General features: G+C 34.6%; 1 protein-coding gene across 1 annotated transcript; it reads left to right on the top strand.

Moving 5' to 3' along the window:
- Positions 1-14561: 14561 nt before the first annotated feature.
- Positions 14562-15309, top strand: LOC129873565 (uncharacterized). The gene has a single exon (XM_055948682.1). The coding sequence runs from the start codon at positions 14643-14645 to the stop codon at positions 14874-14876; it is 234 nt and encodes a 77-aa protein (XP_055804657.1). The 5' UTR covers positions 14562-14642; the 3' UTR covers positions 14877-15309.
- Positions 15310-15910: the final 601 nt, after the last annotated feature.

Below are 15910 nucleotides of genomic sequence, written 5' to 3'. Positions count from 1 at the left end.
CTTGTATGAGTTTTATTTTTAGGGTTACACATCAGATTGGGTTTTGAGATGTGTGCCATCATGACCTCAGTTTTTGGGTCGTGACAATTGGTATCAGAGCACTAGGTTCACCGGTCTTATAAGTTAAAGAGCAGGGTGTCTAGTAGAGTCTTGCGGATCGGTACGTAGACGTCCGTACTTATCTTCGAGAGGTTACAAGATACTTAATAGGAGAATTTCTTTCTTTTTACTCCCTTCGTGCGATTTATTCATATCAAGTGTTATTTACCTCTGATCTATTCCTTCCGCATTAAAAGTAACTGTCGGGTTCGAAATATCGGCTCTTGCTTAAGGATGATTTAGTGATGCCTATTCGAGCCTGATTATGAGTATGAAGATGTGGAGCAACAAAAAAAAAGTATGGAAGATGGTCGGTTAGACTTTGATAGTTAGATTTCAAATTTTAGATATCTAATTAGCCCACTTTGGATTCCTTTGAGATCTGTGGTTCCACCTATGTCTTCTAGCGTTGCTATGTTTACTTAGGAGCAAAAGAGATTTGGAGAGATTCGTCAGGGTATTGTCTCCCAAGTTTGAGGTTATCACTGTTGAGAAGGCTTATATCTTTTTGACCAAGTGTCAGGACAGGTTGTTCAAAATTGGGTATCTTGAAGGCACATGGAATGTCTTATTTCTTTTTATAATTGCGGGAATGGCTAAGAAGTGATAGAGGTCTGTTCTTGCTCATAGACCTGTCGGTCCTCCTATGATGAGTTGGGAGTAGTTTACTTGGGTTATTTTGTTATAGTGAGTTTGAATAAGGGGAAAATATGTGATTCTTCTTCTATTCAGCTAGGATCACAAGTTGTCTGCAATACACCAGTTTTAGTTGTTTGAGGTGCTTCATGGAGTACTCGAGGTGGTGGTTGTAGTGGTTCACAGGCTAAGGGTGACCATTAATTATGCTATGCTATACCAGGTAAATTTGAGGCAGAGGCCTCTGATGTGGTTATTACATGTATTGTTCTGGTTTGCCATCATTTTACGTTAGTATTATTTGAACTAGGGTCTACTTACTATTATGTGTTGACTTATTTTGATGTGGGTATTGATTATATGAGTGATCTTCTTGCTGTGCCCATTACTAATTTTACCCCGATAGGTGAACTTTTAGTGGTGGATAGAGTATATAGGGAGTGTGCAGTGATATGTTTGGGTAGAGAGACCCGAGTTGACTTGATCTTATTAGACATGCTTGATTTTGATGTGATACTGGGTATGGACTGGTTATCTCCTTATCATGCTATATTAGATTGTTATGCAAAGACTGTGATCTTAGCTTATCCCGGTTTACCTAGCGTGGTATGGAAAGGTAATCCGAGTTCATATCCTAAGGGGGTGATATCTTATATTCGTGCTCGTCGCTTGATGGATAAGGGTTGTTTGTCTTATTTGGCTCATGTACGTGATCTCACCACGGAGTCATCTCATATAGAGACTACGAGGGTGGTGAGAGAGTTTATGGATGTATTTCCTACAGACTTGCCGGGAGTTCCTCCTGACCGTGATATCGATTTTGTGATTGATTTGGAGCATGACACTAAACCCATCTCTATTTCTTCTTATCGGATGGCTCCGGCAGAATTGAAAGAGTTGAAAGAACAATTGGAAGATTTGTTGAAGAAAGGGTTTATTAGACCTAGTGTATCACCGTGGGGTGCACCGGTTTTATTTGTGAAGAAGAAAGATGGTACTATGAGGATGTGTATTGACTATCGACAGTTGAACAAAGTCACTATCAAGAACAAGTATCCTCTCCCATTGATGATTTATTTGACCAGCTTCAAGGTGCATCGGTGTTATCAAAGATTGATTTGAGGTCGGGTTACCATCAGTTGAGAGTTCGGGAATCTGATATCCCGAAGACTGCATTCAGGACTCGTTATGGGCATTATGAGTTTGTGGTTATGTCCTTCGGGTTGACTAATGCCCCGGCTGCTTTTATGGAGTTGATGAACCGGGTATTTCGACCTTATTTGGACTCGTTTGTGATTGTGTTTATTGATGACATCTTGGTTTATTCCAAGAATGAGGCGGATCATGTTAGGCATCTGAGGACAGTCCTTCAGAGATTGAGAGAGGAGAAGTTGTATGCAAAATTCTCCAAATGTGAGTTTTGGCTTGAGTCCGTGACATTCTTGGGTCATATAGTGACCAAGGATGGTATTATGGTTGATCCAGCCAAAGTTGCAGCGGTTCGTGATTGGGTTAGGCCTACTTCGGTTACCGAGATTCGGAGTTTTATTGGGTTGGCAGGCTACTATCGTCGGTTTGTTCAAGGATTCTCTTCTATTGCAGCCCCATTGACTAGGCTAACTCAAAAGACCGTGGCATTTCAGTGGACTGATGAGTGTGAGGCGAGCTTTCAAAAGCTCAAGGAATTATTGACTTCAGCACCTATTCTAGCCTTACCCGAGGAGGGCGTGGCATTTATTGTGTTTTGTGATGCTTCGGGAGTCGGCTTGGGTGGTGTATTGATGCAAAAAGGTAGAGTTATAGCTTATGCTTCTCGACAGTTGAAGGTACATGAGAAGAACTATCCTACCCACGACTTAGAGTTAGCAGCAGTGGTGTTTGTTCTGAAGTTGTGGAGGCATTATCTCTATGGAGTGCATTGCGAGGTCTATACTGACCACCGTAGCCTTAAGTATATCTTTTCTCAGCCGAATCTGAACATGCGGCAGCGTAGGTGGTTAGAGTTATTGAAAGACTATGACATTACCATACTTTATCATCCGGGAAAAGCTAATGTGGTAGCGGATGCCCTGAGTCGCAAAGCATCTAGCATGGGTAGTTTGGCCTTTCTTAAGGCTGTGGAGAGGCCTTTGGCATTGGAGGTTCAGTCATTGGCTAGACAGTTGGTCCGACTTGATATTTCTACACATCATGGTATTTTGGCCTTGGTAGAGGCTAGGTCTACTTTGATGGACCAGATTCGTACACACCAGTTTGAAGATGAAAAGTTGAGGGCCATTCGAGACAAAGTGTTAAGTGGTGAAGCAAAATCAGCCTCTCTTGATTCGGAAGGAGTTTTGAGGATTAATGGTCGCATTTGTGTGCCCAAGGTTAGTGAATGGGTACGTATGATATTGGAGGAGGCTCATTGTTCCAAGTATTCAATTCACCCGGGAGTGGCAAAGATGTTTCATGACTTGAAACAACACTATTAATGGTGTGGCATGAAGAGAGACATTATTGATTTTGTGGCTAAGTGTTTAAATTGCCAACAAGTGAAGTATGAGCATCAGAAATCGGGTGGTCCTATGCAAAGGATGCCTATTCCTGAGTGGAAATGGGAGCGTATCACTATGGACTTCGTGTCTGGATTACCCATGGCATTGGGTAAGTATGACTCTGTCTGGGTGATTGTGGATCGATTGACCAAATCAGCTCATTTCCTTCCGGTGAAGACTAGCTACAATGCGGATCAGTTAGCTAGGATCTATCTTCGTGAGATTGTTAGGCTGCATGGGGTGCCTATCTCTATTGTATCGGATCGGGGTTCAGTGTTCACCTCTCACTTTTGGAAGGCATTACAGCGTGGTTTGGGTACGCGACTAGAGATGAGTTCAGCATTTCATCCCCAAACCGATGGTCAGTCCGAGCGGACTATTCAGGTGTTGGAGGATATGCTTAGGGCCTGTGTGATTGATTTTGGTGCCCGATGGGACCAACACTTGCCCTTAGCAGAGTTTGCCTATAATAACAGTTATCACTCCAGCATTCAAATGGCACCATTTGAGGCATTGTATGGTCGTAGGTGTCGATCACCCATTGGATGGTTTGATTCTGTTGCGGTTGATGCATTGGATACTAACTTACTTAGGGATGCTGTGGAGCGGGTACGTTTGATTCAGGGTCGACTATTGACAGCTCAGAGTCGTCAGAAGAGTTATGCTGATAGGAGGGTTCGTCCCTTAGAGTTCATGGTGGGTGATTGCATGTGGCTTAAAATATCGCCCATGAAGGGTGTGATGAGGTTCGGAAAGAAGGGCAAGCTTAGCCCAAGGTTTGTTGGCCCGTTTGAAATCCTGAGGAGAGTAGGTGGAGTGGCGTATAAGTTGGCCTTACCCCCTAAATTGTCAGCTGTCCATCCGGTGTTTCATGTTTCCATGCTTCGCAAGTACATACCGGATGAGTCTCATGTGATTTCTTATGATGCGGTAGAGTTGAGTCCGGATTTGACTTATGAGGAGGAGCCGACAGTTATTCTAGATAGGCGGCTTCGTAGACTCAGGACCAAGGAGGTCGCTTCGGTCAAGGTGCAGTGGCAGCATCGGCCTGCTGAGGAGGCGATTTGGGAGTTAGAGTCTGATATGCAGGCTCGATACCCTCAGCTTTTTGAGACCCCAGGTACTTTATTTTATCTTATGTTCGAGGACGAACATCCTTTTTAGTGGTGGATATTGTAATGACCTTGAGGGTGATTTTCGTAAATTTGTACAAAACACGCGTGAACAGTAACACGCGTGAACAGTAACACGCGTGAACAGTAACTTTTTGGGCAGAAAATGCCCCTTTCTTCTCATTTCAATATTTTTCAACATTTGTTTGAGTTCTTGAACTCCTTGAGGTGATTTGAGAAGAGATTTTCGAGGCAAAGTGTTGGGTAAGTGATTTTTGACCTAAAACCTTCCTTTTTCATTAAGTTTTTGACGATTTTAACTCTTAAATTTTAGTTTCAAACCCCAAAAATCCTTGTTTCTTCCCTAATCCGAATTTAAGGAAAATTGTGATTTCCAACTCGTTTTGAGCTCTATTTTTATGGGTTTTTCAACCATGAGTTCCTTATTACCAATAGAATGGGATTGTTCAATAAATTTACAGATTTGACCCTTTTCGAAAATAGTTAATTTTTGGACCATTTTACCCCCGGTTCCGAAACCTATCAATATGGGTGTCATTGGACTCCTTGTGACGTGTATGTTTCATTGTTGATAGTGGGTTGTCATTCCGAGCGCTGAATTCGAGAGTTACTTGTCCGGTGGAGGTATTCGAGTGCGGTTTCGGCAATTGAGGTAGGTTTGGCTATCTTTCTTTGAGATTGAGATGGGGTAATTAATCATTCATATGTTATAGACTTTGGGATGGGGTTGTAGTATGAGTTGAGAATGTTATATATATTGTGATGTCCGTGTGGAGGCTTATTTATTAATGTGTTGCCGTGACGGGGTTTATTTGTATTACATAGCCCGTGTGGGGGCCTTATTTGTTATCTTATTTGCTTTGAGAGCATGTGAATTATGATTTGCCTAAGAGAGAGGCTTGAGTATATTATTTGACTTGTGATGCCGCCTGAGAGATTGAGTTGGGGGTTTTGAGCATACTTGAGTATTGAAATATTGTTGAGAAAGGGGTGAATATTTAAATGAAAGTGTGTTCTTCCCGTTACTATTTATTGAGGGTGAATATCATGTGTAGGTTAAGTTTTGAGAACTTTGAACCTTATACCACATGTGAGTTGATTATTACTTCCATGCATATATGTTTTGATGCATTCATCCTCATTCATCATATCATGAAACATGGGAAGTTGAGAAATATGGAAATTCTTTTTGAGAAAGAAAATGAAACACCTTTAAACCTTTGTATCTTGAGTCCCTGACCGAGGCAGTTTTCCGGCAGGGTAGTGGATGCATTGTGATCCCAACCTTTGTATCTTGAGTCCCTGACCGAGGCAGTTTTCCGGCAGGGTAGTGGATGCATTGTGATCCCAACCTTTGTATCTTGAGTCCCTGACCGAGGCAGTTTTCCGACAGGGTAGTGGATGCATTGTGATCCCAACCTTTGTATCTTGAGTCCCTGACCGAGGCAGTTTTCCGGCAGGGTAGTGGATGCATTGTGATCCCAACCTTTGTATCTTGAGTCCCTGACCGAGGCAGTTTTCCGGCAGGGTAGTGGATGCATTGTGATCCTAACCTTTGTATCTTGAGTCCCTGACCGAGGCAGTTTTCCGGCAGGGTAGTGGATGCATTGTGATCCCTTGACCACGAGGAGGTGGCAAGGATAATGACATATTGTGATTGAGTTATATGGTCTGCAAGACCCCCATGTGCCTTGCTTGGTAGCACAGCTCAGCAGGTGTATACGACAGTCTGTGCGACAGTCTTGATTCCACCGTACCACCACATCATTGCATCATCATATTGCATTGCATTGCATTGATATTTGTGCTGCTTGAATTATCTGGTTAATTGTGATTATGAGCTGTTATTATGGGTTTACTTTACTCGCGTCAATATATATATAAATTGGCGGCACCGATGCCGGAGTGGGACTTTTCTGTATGCAAGTGGATGCGTTCCTTAGTTTATTTCATAGGTTTGATTAATTCCTTATACTCAGTCAACTAAAACCTACTGAGTACATGTGAATTGTACTCACCCCTACTTCTGTGTCCCTTTTTGATGCAGATACTAGTCGGGGTACCCCACGTGGCAGTTAATATTCTAGCGGATTGTGTATTCTCAGATTAGTGGTGAGGTCCCAGAATTCGGATCGTCACTAGTCTATCTTTATTTTTCAGTCTTTTGTATCATTCAGAGACTTATGTTGTATCTTCAGATTCGAACCTTGTATTAGATGCTCTTTATACTTATGACACCAGGTTTTGGGATAATTTCTTCATTGTTTTTTTTTCTTCTTTTTATTTAAATCGTGGCATCACTTTCCCCTTTGGGAGTCTTGTATGAGTTTTATTTTTAGGGTTACACATCAGATTGGGTTTTGAGATGTGTGCCATCATGACCTCAGTTTTTGGGTCGTGACATTGTGAGATTGATATAGCTAGCTGGTTCGATGATTTGATTAGTTGTATGTAGGATGTGTTTGTTACAACGGACGCCATATTTTTAAGAAATAATTATTATTATTAAATATTAATAATAATGTCAATAAATTGGAGAGTATTTTGATGGAATTTTGAGTACTAAGTCTAAACATTAATAATAATGTGTGAAAGTGTTAATTAGTTGAACCATGCAATATGAAGTCATTTTCCTCCTAATGAAAAATAACTTCTTTCATATCAAACACCCAAAAATGACTTCCTCATGAAGAATATAATTTTCTTGAAAGTCATTTCTTTGTAATTTGACATCTCTTTGTAAGTGCATGGACTAATTAAGAAGAAAAAGAATTTCTATAAAAGGTAAAAACAACGGTAAATTTTGGTAAAATTTATCGAGTTAAAATCTTTACTTCTAAAGATACAATAAGTGTCGTACGTACGTAGTATTAAAAACCTTAAAGCTGATGAAAGACTATCCCATCAAATTCATGACAACTGTCCTATAGGAGAATAATTAAATAATAATATTGTAATATTGAATAGTAATCTGCACGTAGCTCTAATTGTTCAAATGATTAGTTGGAGGAGCAATATTATAGATTATAGTTTGAGTTTAGACAACATTTTGAAGAAAAAAAAAGTTTTGATCTTTTTCCCTTTTTGTTTTGTTCTCAAGAATGGGAATGACAAGGTGCAAGCAGTACAAGATAATGAAAAGAGAATAAGAATTCAGAAAAAAAATGAGCATTAATTAGGAGGTATAGTCAAACTTTTTTATAATAATGTTATTTGTCTAGTTTTGATTATTATCACGAAATATTATTATAAACAACATATAATATAACATAACGTAAACTAAATGAAAGATCGATTTCATAAAAAATATAATTGTTATAATAAAATGCTATTATAAAGGATGATTAGTACATAAAAATCGATCTGTTTGTATCAGTTTATAATTGAATTGCTACTCATCAATTCTTCTTTAATCAGATTAATGTTTCCTCGCAACCTAAGCCCCCCACCAAGAAATAGATTCATAAAAAGAGAGAAAATGATTGAGTTTACCACACTAATTAATTAAAACACCTCATATCTTGGAAGCCTTATCAACAAAATATAGTTCTTTTTCCCTCATTTTTAAAATATTATTATTAATGTTATTGCGTGCATAAGCCATCTCACAAAACCAAATGAAAGCATGACACCAAGTGTTATAGTACTCTACATGCATGTTAGGACTTCACATTGTATTGCTTGTACATATTTTTAAAAAAAATAAAAAATATTCTGTTCGTTTCAAATTGTTCGTCTTACTTTTCTTTTTAATTCATTTTTAAAAAGGAATATTTTTTCCTTTATTTAATAACTCTTTAATTTTAATTATTCACACAATATGATTAAAACCACAAGATTGAAAAACATTTTGATACATTTGGCACCACAATATTCAAAAAGAAGTTTTTTATTTTCTTACATTTTATAGCAACTCAAAATAAGATAAATAAATTGAAATGGAGAGAGTATATCGGAAAGCTTCTTTATAAATTTGTTTGATTAAATAATGATTGCAAAGTTGATCTGATAGATGTAGTTTTCACAACTGATATCATAAATCCAAAACAAAGGTAAGTAATTCCTATCTCTCTACCTAAAAACCATCCTCAACTTATGCATATCATTGTGTTTGTGGACCCTTTTCCTTTTTCCACCCAGACATTGCACTAATTTTTTAACTCCCAGCCTTACAAATGTACGCTTCTATCTTTCTTCATGGGCCCAATCAGCAGCTAATTTATCATTACGTGGCAGCCAAGTCATGCCACGTCTTTACTTGTGGAAAACATGCACGTTAATTATAATGTGTCAAATTTTTGGTATTGATTCATTTTTATGAAGGATTAGTTTAGAGTACGTTATTTAATAAAAAATTTACATAAAATGAATAAATTATTGTTTGTGTAGTTCATATATTGAGTACACAATTTTAAAAAAATTACGTAAATTTTATTAAGCAATATATTTGAGTTACAAAATAAATCTCAAAGAAAAAATTTAAGTTTCTGAAAATGAATTAATAAAAATTATATATATATAAAATAATATTATTAAAACATAGCAATTGACTTTGAAATATATATATATAGGAATATTTTAATAGGAATATTAAAATAAATAGGAATATAACCTTTTTAGTGAAATTTTTGTACATTGTCATTATAATGAAATAAAATAGTTGATGTTAGTAAATTTTTCCTATTTAAACCTACCGTAATTGGACTTTTTTCTTTTTAATAGGAATATTAAAATAATAATAATAAGTTTCCTACAACTAAAAGACTTTCTCGACACATGAATAAGAAAATATATTTGGATAAGAATCTTAATCAACTTTAAACTCCTAATTATTTTAGAAATATTAAAAGATAATTAAATAATTATATAGGAAATATAGTAACGACTATTTTGTCTATTATAAAGTCTTTTAATAAAGGACAAAAAATTCAATCAATATTTTAAGAATCTTCGTGCTTTTAATATAGTATTAATAGATAGATAGGATAATGATACTCCCTCTGTCCCATTTTAATTATCGTATTAACTTAATATATCTTGTATTTTTTTTAATAGACATGAAAAGTTCAAACGATAGCTATTTGAGACGGGAGAGGATGTGAAAATGAGGGGAGATAATTGTGTCATTTGTCTACTTCTTATTTGCTCTATTAATTAATTTAATTTTTACGTTCTTGCGTGGTCAAATTAATCAGTAATTATTTAGTTGTTAATCATGATTCGGCTAAATAGGTTAGTAACATAATTGAATTGAATTATAATTCATAGGAGAATCCATGGAAATAAATACAAATAATTTGGAGTTTAGTCAAAGATCATTAGCCTCTATAACTTATCACAATCACGAATTGTGGCGCAACCCTGTATGTTTTTTCAGTGAAACTCGTTGTAGGGGGGTGTCTAGGGCAATTTATCTTTAATTTAATTTATATATGTGCAGACATTAAAAATTTGTAGGATTTTATCAGACGAGATCTATTTTAGTTTGGATTTCTCGGAGGCTATTCTATCCTAAATTTTAATTCATGCATATATAAAAGGTACTATATATACTCCCTTAAAGAAGTATCTCGAAAATTTCACAAATTCATGGAATATTTATTAAAAGATAAAAATATGTCAAATTCTTCTTGATAATCAGATACTTCTTGAAGATCCACAAAGTATTTCATACAGATCAAGTTCAAATCATCCGAGATAGTTTGAGAAATACGCCACTAACGACCCTCGAATCACATTGGAGATCAAATTCAAATCATCTTAGTTCAAGAAATACACCACTAACGGCCCTCAAATCACGGTGTATATCAAATCCAAATCATTCTAGTTCGAGAAATACGTCACTAACAGCCGACTCTCGAATCAAGAAGAAAATCCAGAGAGAAAAATCAAGAGAACAAACAGATTTGTACCCACATATTTTATCAATAAAATTAAGTTTCTTCATATTTTATTTGTGATTGCAATTTATTTTTCATCACTTTAAAATTTATCGCAAACAAATTGGCACGGCCAGTGGGACCAAATCTGTCCTTCATCTCTTCTCTCACAAATCAACTATGCAAATCCGAAGTCACAAAATCGCAACGGTGGAAGAATGAGTACTTCAAGTTTCGTCTTTGAGCTTCATCAGGTCTACGCTCCAACAAGCCATGAAGTAGGATCATTTGTAGATATCAAAATTTTGTAGGACTCTACCAGTTCTATTTCAGTTAGGATTTTTTGGAGGCTACTCTACCCTAAATCCTTATTCATGCCTAAATCCTTATATTCCCTTGAAAAAATATCTCGAATATTCTGCAAATTTATGGAATATTCACAAAGATCAATGGAGATCAAATAAATCTCAATGAGGTCCCTATCATCCTAGTTCAATAAATACGCCACTATGCCCTCGAATCACGGAGAATTCTAAAGAAAGAGAATAATCAAGGAAGGAACAGAATTGTACCCATATTATTTTATTTATAATATTTTTATTTCTTCAAATTTATTTATGATTGGTTTATTTTTCACCGCTTTAAAATTTATTGCAAATAGCGTGATTTGTTGATTATTATACTGGGCGAGAGTTTGCCTCATACGTAACCCCCCCCCCCCCAAAAAAAAAGAAAAATTACTTGGTTGAGTGCTTTTTAAAAAATAATTACTGATTTTAGCGATATTTTTTATTTATTACCATTTATAGCAATATATAGCAATACTATGATAAATCTACACTTGTATTAAAAGTGAATTATGCATACAATATAAATGTATTATAAGTGTTTTAAAATATATATTATGTTTGTGTAGTAAGAAACTAACATAATGTATTATAAGTCTATTAAAATATGTGATAAATGTATTATCCATCTATAAAACTTGTATTATATATGTTTTATAAATAATTCTTGCAGTATGTATTAAAACTGTATTATAAATATATTATAAATATTCAGTGAAAGTTTTTTTTTATTGCTATAGATGATAAATATTTTCTTAATATTGTATATTTAGAACTCGTTTGGATTGACTTTAAGTTGATCAAAACCAACTTAAAGCCCCTTTTTAGCTTTTGGACGTGTTTGCCTAATACTGACTTTAAGCCATAAAGTTCTTAAAGTCAGTCAAAATGAAAAGTTAGGATTCCTAACTTTTTTTTTCAAAGTCCTTAAAGTCATTTTCTTTGACCATGGAAATTACTTTTATATCCCTTATATTTTAACTAAATTCTCAAACTAACTTTTTTTATTCTTTTAACCCTAAAATTCACATCATAAGCACTTTTATCCAAATACTCAACTGCTTATTTATAAAAATAACTTTCAGCACTTCAAAATTCTAAAAGCACTTCATACATAAAAGTTACTTTTTTAAGCTCATCCAAACGGGCTCTAATGTAAGTTTCCCCAAAAAATCTCTGTCAATTATTGTCTTTCTGTATGGGCATGTACTGCTTCACTTTTTATTTTTAATTATTGTTTCTATTACTAATAAATTGTATTTTTGCTAAAAAGTGCCACGAAGCTAATTAGGAACGTCTGAGTATTCGGAGGGCCTTCCACCAAACAAACCAATTGATTGTCCAAAGTAGAGCCTCAATTGGAGATCGCCTTAATGATTATTAAATTTTATTTCCATGCTCTATCTTCACTCTAGATGCTAAAAAAGAAGAAAGACATAAAATTTCATGATACTATTTTAAAATTTTAAACTTAAATGAAAATAATTATTTATTAACTATACGTCTAAACATAATTATTATTATATTTTTACCTGTTTTAATTACTTGTACACGAATAAGGTGTTAGTAATACAAAAGGCTGGTAAAATTGACCCTTTTTTGGGGGGGCCAAATCTGTGACCCTAAAACAACAAAGTAATTGGGAGGACATGGATTTAGCCTTTAGGCATATAATATAATATATATACACTCATTTATTTTAATTTATTTCTTTTACTTTCATTTTAGTCTGTTTAAAAAAAATGTTTTTTTTCCTTTTTAGTTATATAACTCTTTAATATAAATTTAAATTTTCACATCACATATCTAAGGTCGTAAGATTAAATAATACTTTGATACATTCTATGTGTTTTAAATTTTAGACCACGAGATTCAAAAGTTTTATTTTTTTAAAACTTCGTGCCTAAATAAAATTAGACAAACTAATTGAAACGGTGATAGTAACAGAGTAATGACCAAGCTTCAATCTTTTGTCCATATTCTTGCGTTTGCTATCTTTAATGTTCTTGATCATTTAATTGATATGCTATGATTTACATCAGATTATTGTGTAGCATAACTTGTAATAATCTCATTATGACACGGCATCTCAGATTACATCGTTATTTAAATGAAAGAAGTAGATGTTGAAGCGTTTACCAAGAATTTTTAACTTATAATTCATTGACGAATGAAATGAAAAAATTCGAATCCTTACACCTATATAATTTTTGGCCCCATATCTGGATGTGAGGGGGAAATATTTTCATAATATAATCGAATGCACGCGTTAATAATATTTATTATGATCTTAGTAAATAAGTGATAGCATATTGACAAATTATCATTATTGTTACATCGTCTATCAGGTCGTTAGTCTTTCTCTGGGGTTGTATCATGTATGAGGCACAAGATGAAAAGAATTAATAGTGTTTGGCTGGAAACAACGTTTAAAAAAACAATTAAAAAACATAATCAAATCTTATATCCTAAAACAAGTCATAGAACTGCAAGTATCTTCTTAAAAACAAAATTATATGCTTAAAGTTGAATTATTTTTAAGGAGAAACTACCTTATTAGACATACATCCATAGCATATATACTAATTCTATATATACTTTTCAACAATTACGTATCTTATCACTAATTAAGAATTTTCTATCATCTATTGAGAAAGATACACCTAGATACATGTATTTTTGCTAACAGATACACTAAAAATAGGGAGAGAAACAAGCGAGATAGAAAGAGATCACGCAAGTGAGATAGTCATGTATCCCAGATATATGCGAATCACAATAGATACATACCAGATATATGTATCTATATGTACCTGGTGTGATTCACATATATCCAAATAAATGTGAATCCACTTGGATACAGTGTATCTAAAATAAATTACACCTAATTTTGACTCATGTATCTCGAGATACATATATCTGGACGCATCAAAATCTGATAAAATTAATAATAATAATACAAACTAGAGTGTATCTAAGTAATTAACTCTTAAGTTAGTGAGATTTCTATAAGTTTTCCTATTTTTAAAGATGGAGGTACATAAATTTAAAAAGAAGAAAAGGTTTTATCACATAAAAAGGGGAAAAAACTACTTGGCTGAGTATTTTTTAATAAATAATTATTGATTTTAGCATTATTTTTTATTTATTATCATTTATAGCAATACATAATAATACTATAATAAATCTGGTATGTCTTGAAAGTAAATTATACATGCAATATAAATATATTATAAGTGTTTTAATATATATATATATATATATATATATATATATATATATATTAGCTTATTTAGCAAGAAATTGATACAATGTACTATAAGGTATTAAAGTGCGTGATAACTTATATTATATACAACAACAACAACTCAGTGAAATCCCACATCGTGGGGTCTGGGGAGGGTAAAATGTATGCAGACCTGACTCCTACCAATGTAGGACGGCTGTTTCCGAAAAACTCTCGGCTCAATAGAAGCATAGAAAAAAAAAGTCAGACAAGAATATTAAAAGTAGGTTAGATAACGAAAGCGGTCCAAACAATAGTATAATCAAAGCACCAAAAAACAGTAGATATTGTTAGATAATAATATAAATATCATAAATAACATAAGATAACATAACATAAATAACATAAATCAGAGTACAAGAAATCATAGTGCATTAATACGCCTACGGATAAGGGGGGATAATGCCACTATGCCACTATGTTTTATTAATTATTCTAAGTAATATATATTATAATTGTTCAGTAAAAAAAATATTATTATTATAAATAATAAATATTTTCTTAATATAGTATATCTATTTAAGTTTTCCTAAAAAAAAATAAAAAAAAAAGAAAAAAAAAAAAGCGAAGAGTGGACGACCCAACCCAAAAAAGATCCATTTAGGATGTGGACCTATGAAATACTTGGCGTGAGTTGCAGTTGTTCCTGGTCAACTCTTCTTCACTCCTCAAATCTCAAATATCAGAGAGAGAGAGAGAAGGCAAAGGGAAAGAGAAAAGGGGAGATGGGTGCATTAACAACGGCACTGATAGCAATAGCAGCTGTAATTCTTGGTTGGATCACCATAGAGATGGCGTGCAAGCCTTGTCTTGAAAAAGGTCGAGAAGCCATTGATCAAAATCTCAATCCCGATTATGACCCGGATGACCAAGACACTATCCGGGAACCTTTAACTGCAAACCCACCTCAAGACTCAGATCCGGATTCCGCTTCTTCTACTGCCGTCAAAATTGTCTGATCATTTGCTAAATTTCTTCCCTACTTTCTTTCATTGTTTTGCCCCCTTTACCATAATTTACTTTTTCCGCTTGATAATCATGGAGTCTAAATAGGGGAAATATAGGTGTTTTTGTGTTTTGGGTATTGGCCTTTTCCCACCTATTGTAATATGTTTTTGAGAAAAAAATGCTTCATTGGTTTTTTTTTTTGTTCCTTGTATAATGAGAAGAGGAAATTGACGTAGTTTGTTGAGAAATTTGGTTATTGGCTTTGAAGTTGTTTGTTTCTTCAGATTGTTGACATTATAGCAAATGTAATGTTTTGGGATGATTTATCTGTTTGAGATAGTTATTTTGCTATGAAATAAACTCTGTAAAAGCATAATAATAAGTTCCATTATAGTTGGTGAGATGCCTATATTCTAATAGGTTATCTTCTTCCATTGTGGTGAATTGTTCTTTCATTCTGCTCTTGCTATTACAATGGAGAATTACCCTATTAAAAATGTGAAAGATCCATGGCAGCTCATATGAATATTCGTGTCGTATTCTGCACATAAACTTAAACTGCTGGTAAAGACAAAGGTGGAGATCCCGTCTATTCAAGGCTGATTTTACTGTCGGGCAATAATCTGGACACTCTTGACCTTATCAAGATGTCAATCAATAATGGGGTCTATATTTGGCACCTCCTAAATGGGCATCCAAATTGGACCAAACCATTTGTCACGCAATGGAGTAAGACATCTGGATCTCTAACAAAATCAATTTTCCTAATTGTATGATGAGTTTTCCTGATTGTACGATGCTCTTTTGAAAAACATTGGTGTGTAACTGAGAGAGTTGCTCTACCAACAGAGCTATAGCCCTTGGTGCTTGTGATGCATATTTTATCTACAATACTTCACTTGGACTCATAGTTCCCGGTAGCTCTAAGCTATTTTAATATGTGGTGAAAACTTAATTTGCACACATTTGAAATCAACTGACGTCCCTGCAGTATGATCAGAAATAGTAGCGGGGACTGCATCCTAGGTTTTTCCCAAAGGTATTC

This window comes from Solanum dulcamara, chromosome 11 (assembly GCF_947179165.1).
Source record: "Solanum dulcamara chromosome 11, daSolDulc1.2, whole genome shotgun sequence".
NCBI lineage: Eukaryota > Viridiplantae > Streptophyta > Magnoliopsida > Solanales > Solanaceae > Solanum > Solanum dulcamara.
Note: the sequence above shows the minus strand (reverse complement) of the source record. Positions and strands in the feature narration are given on the sequence as shown.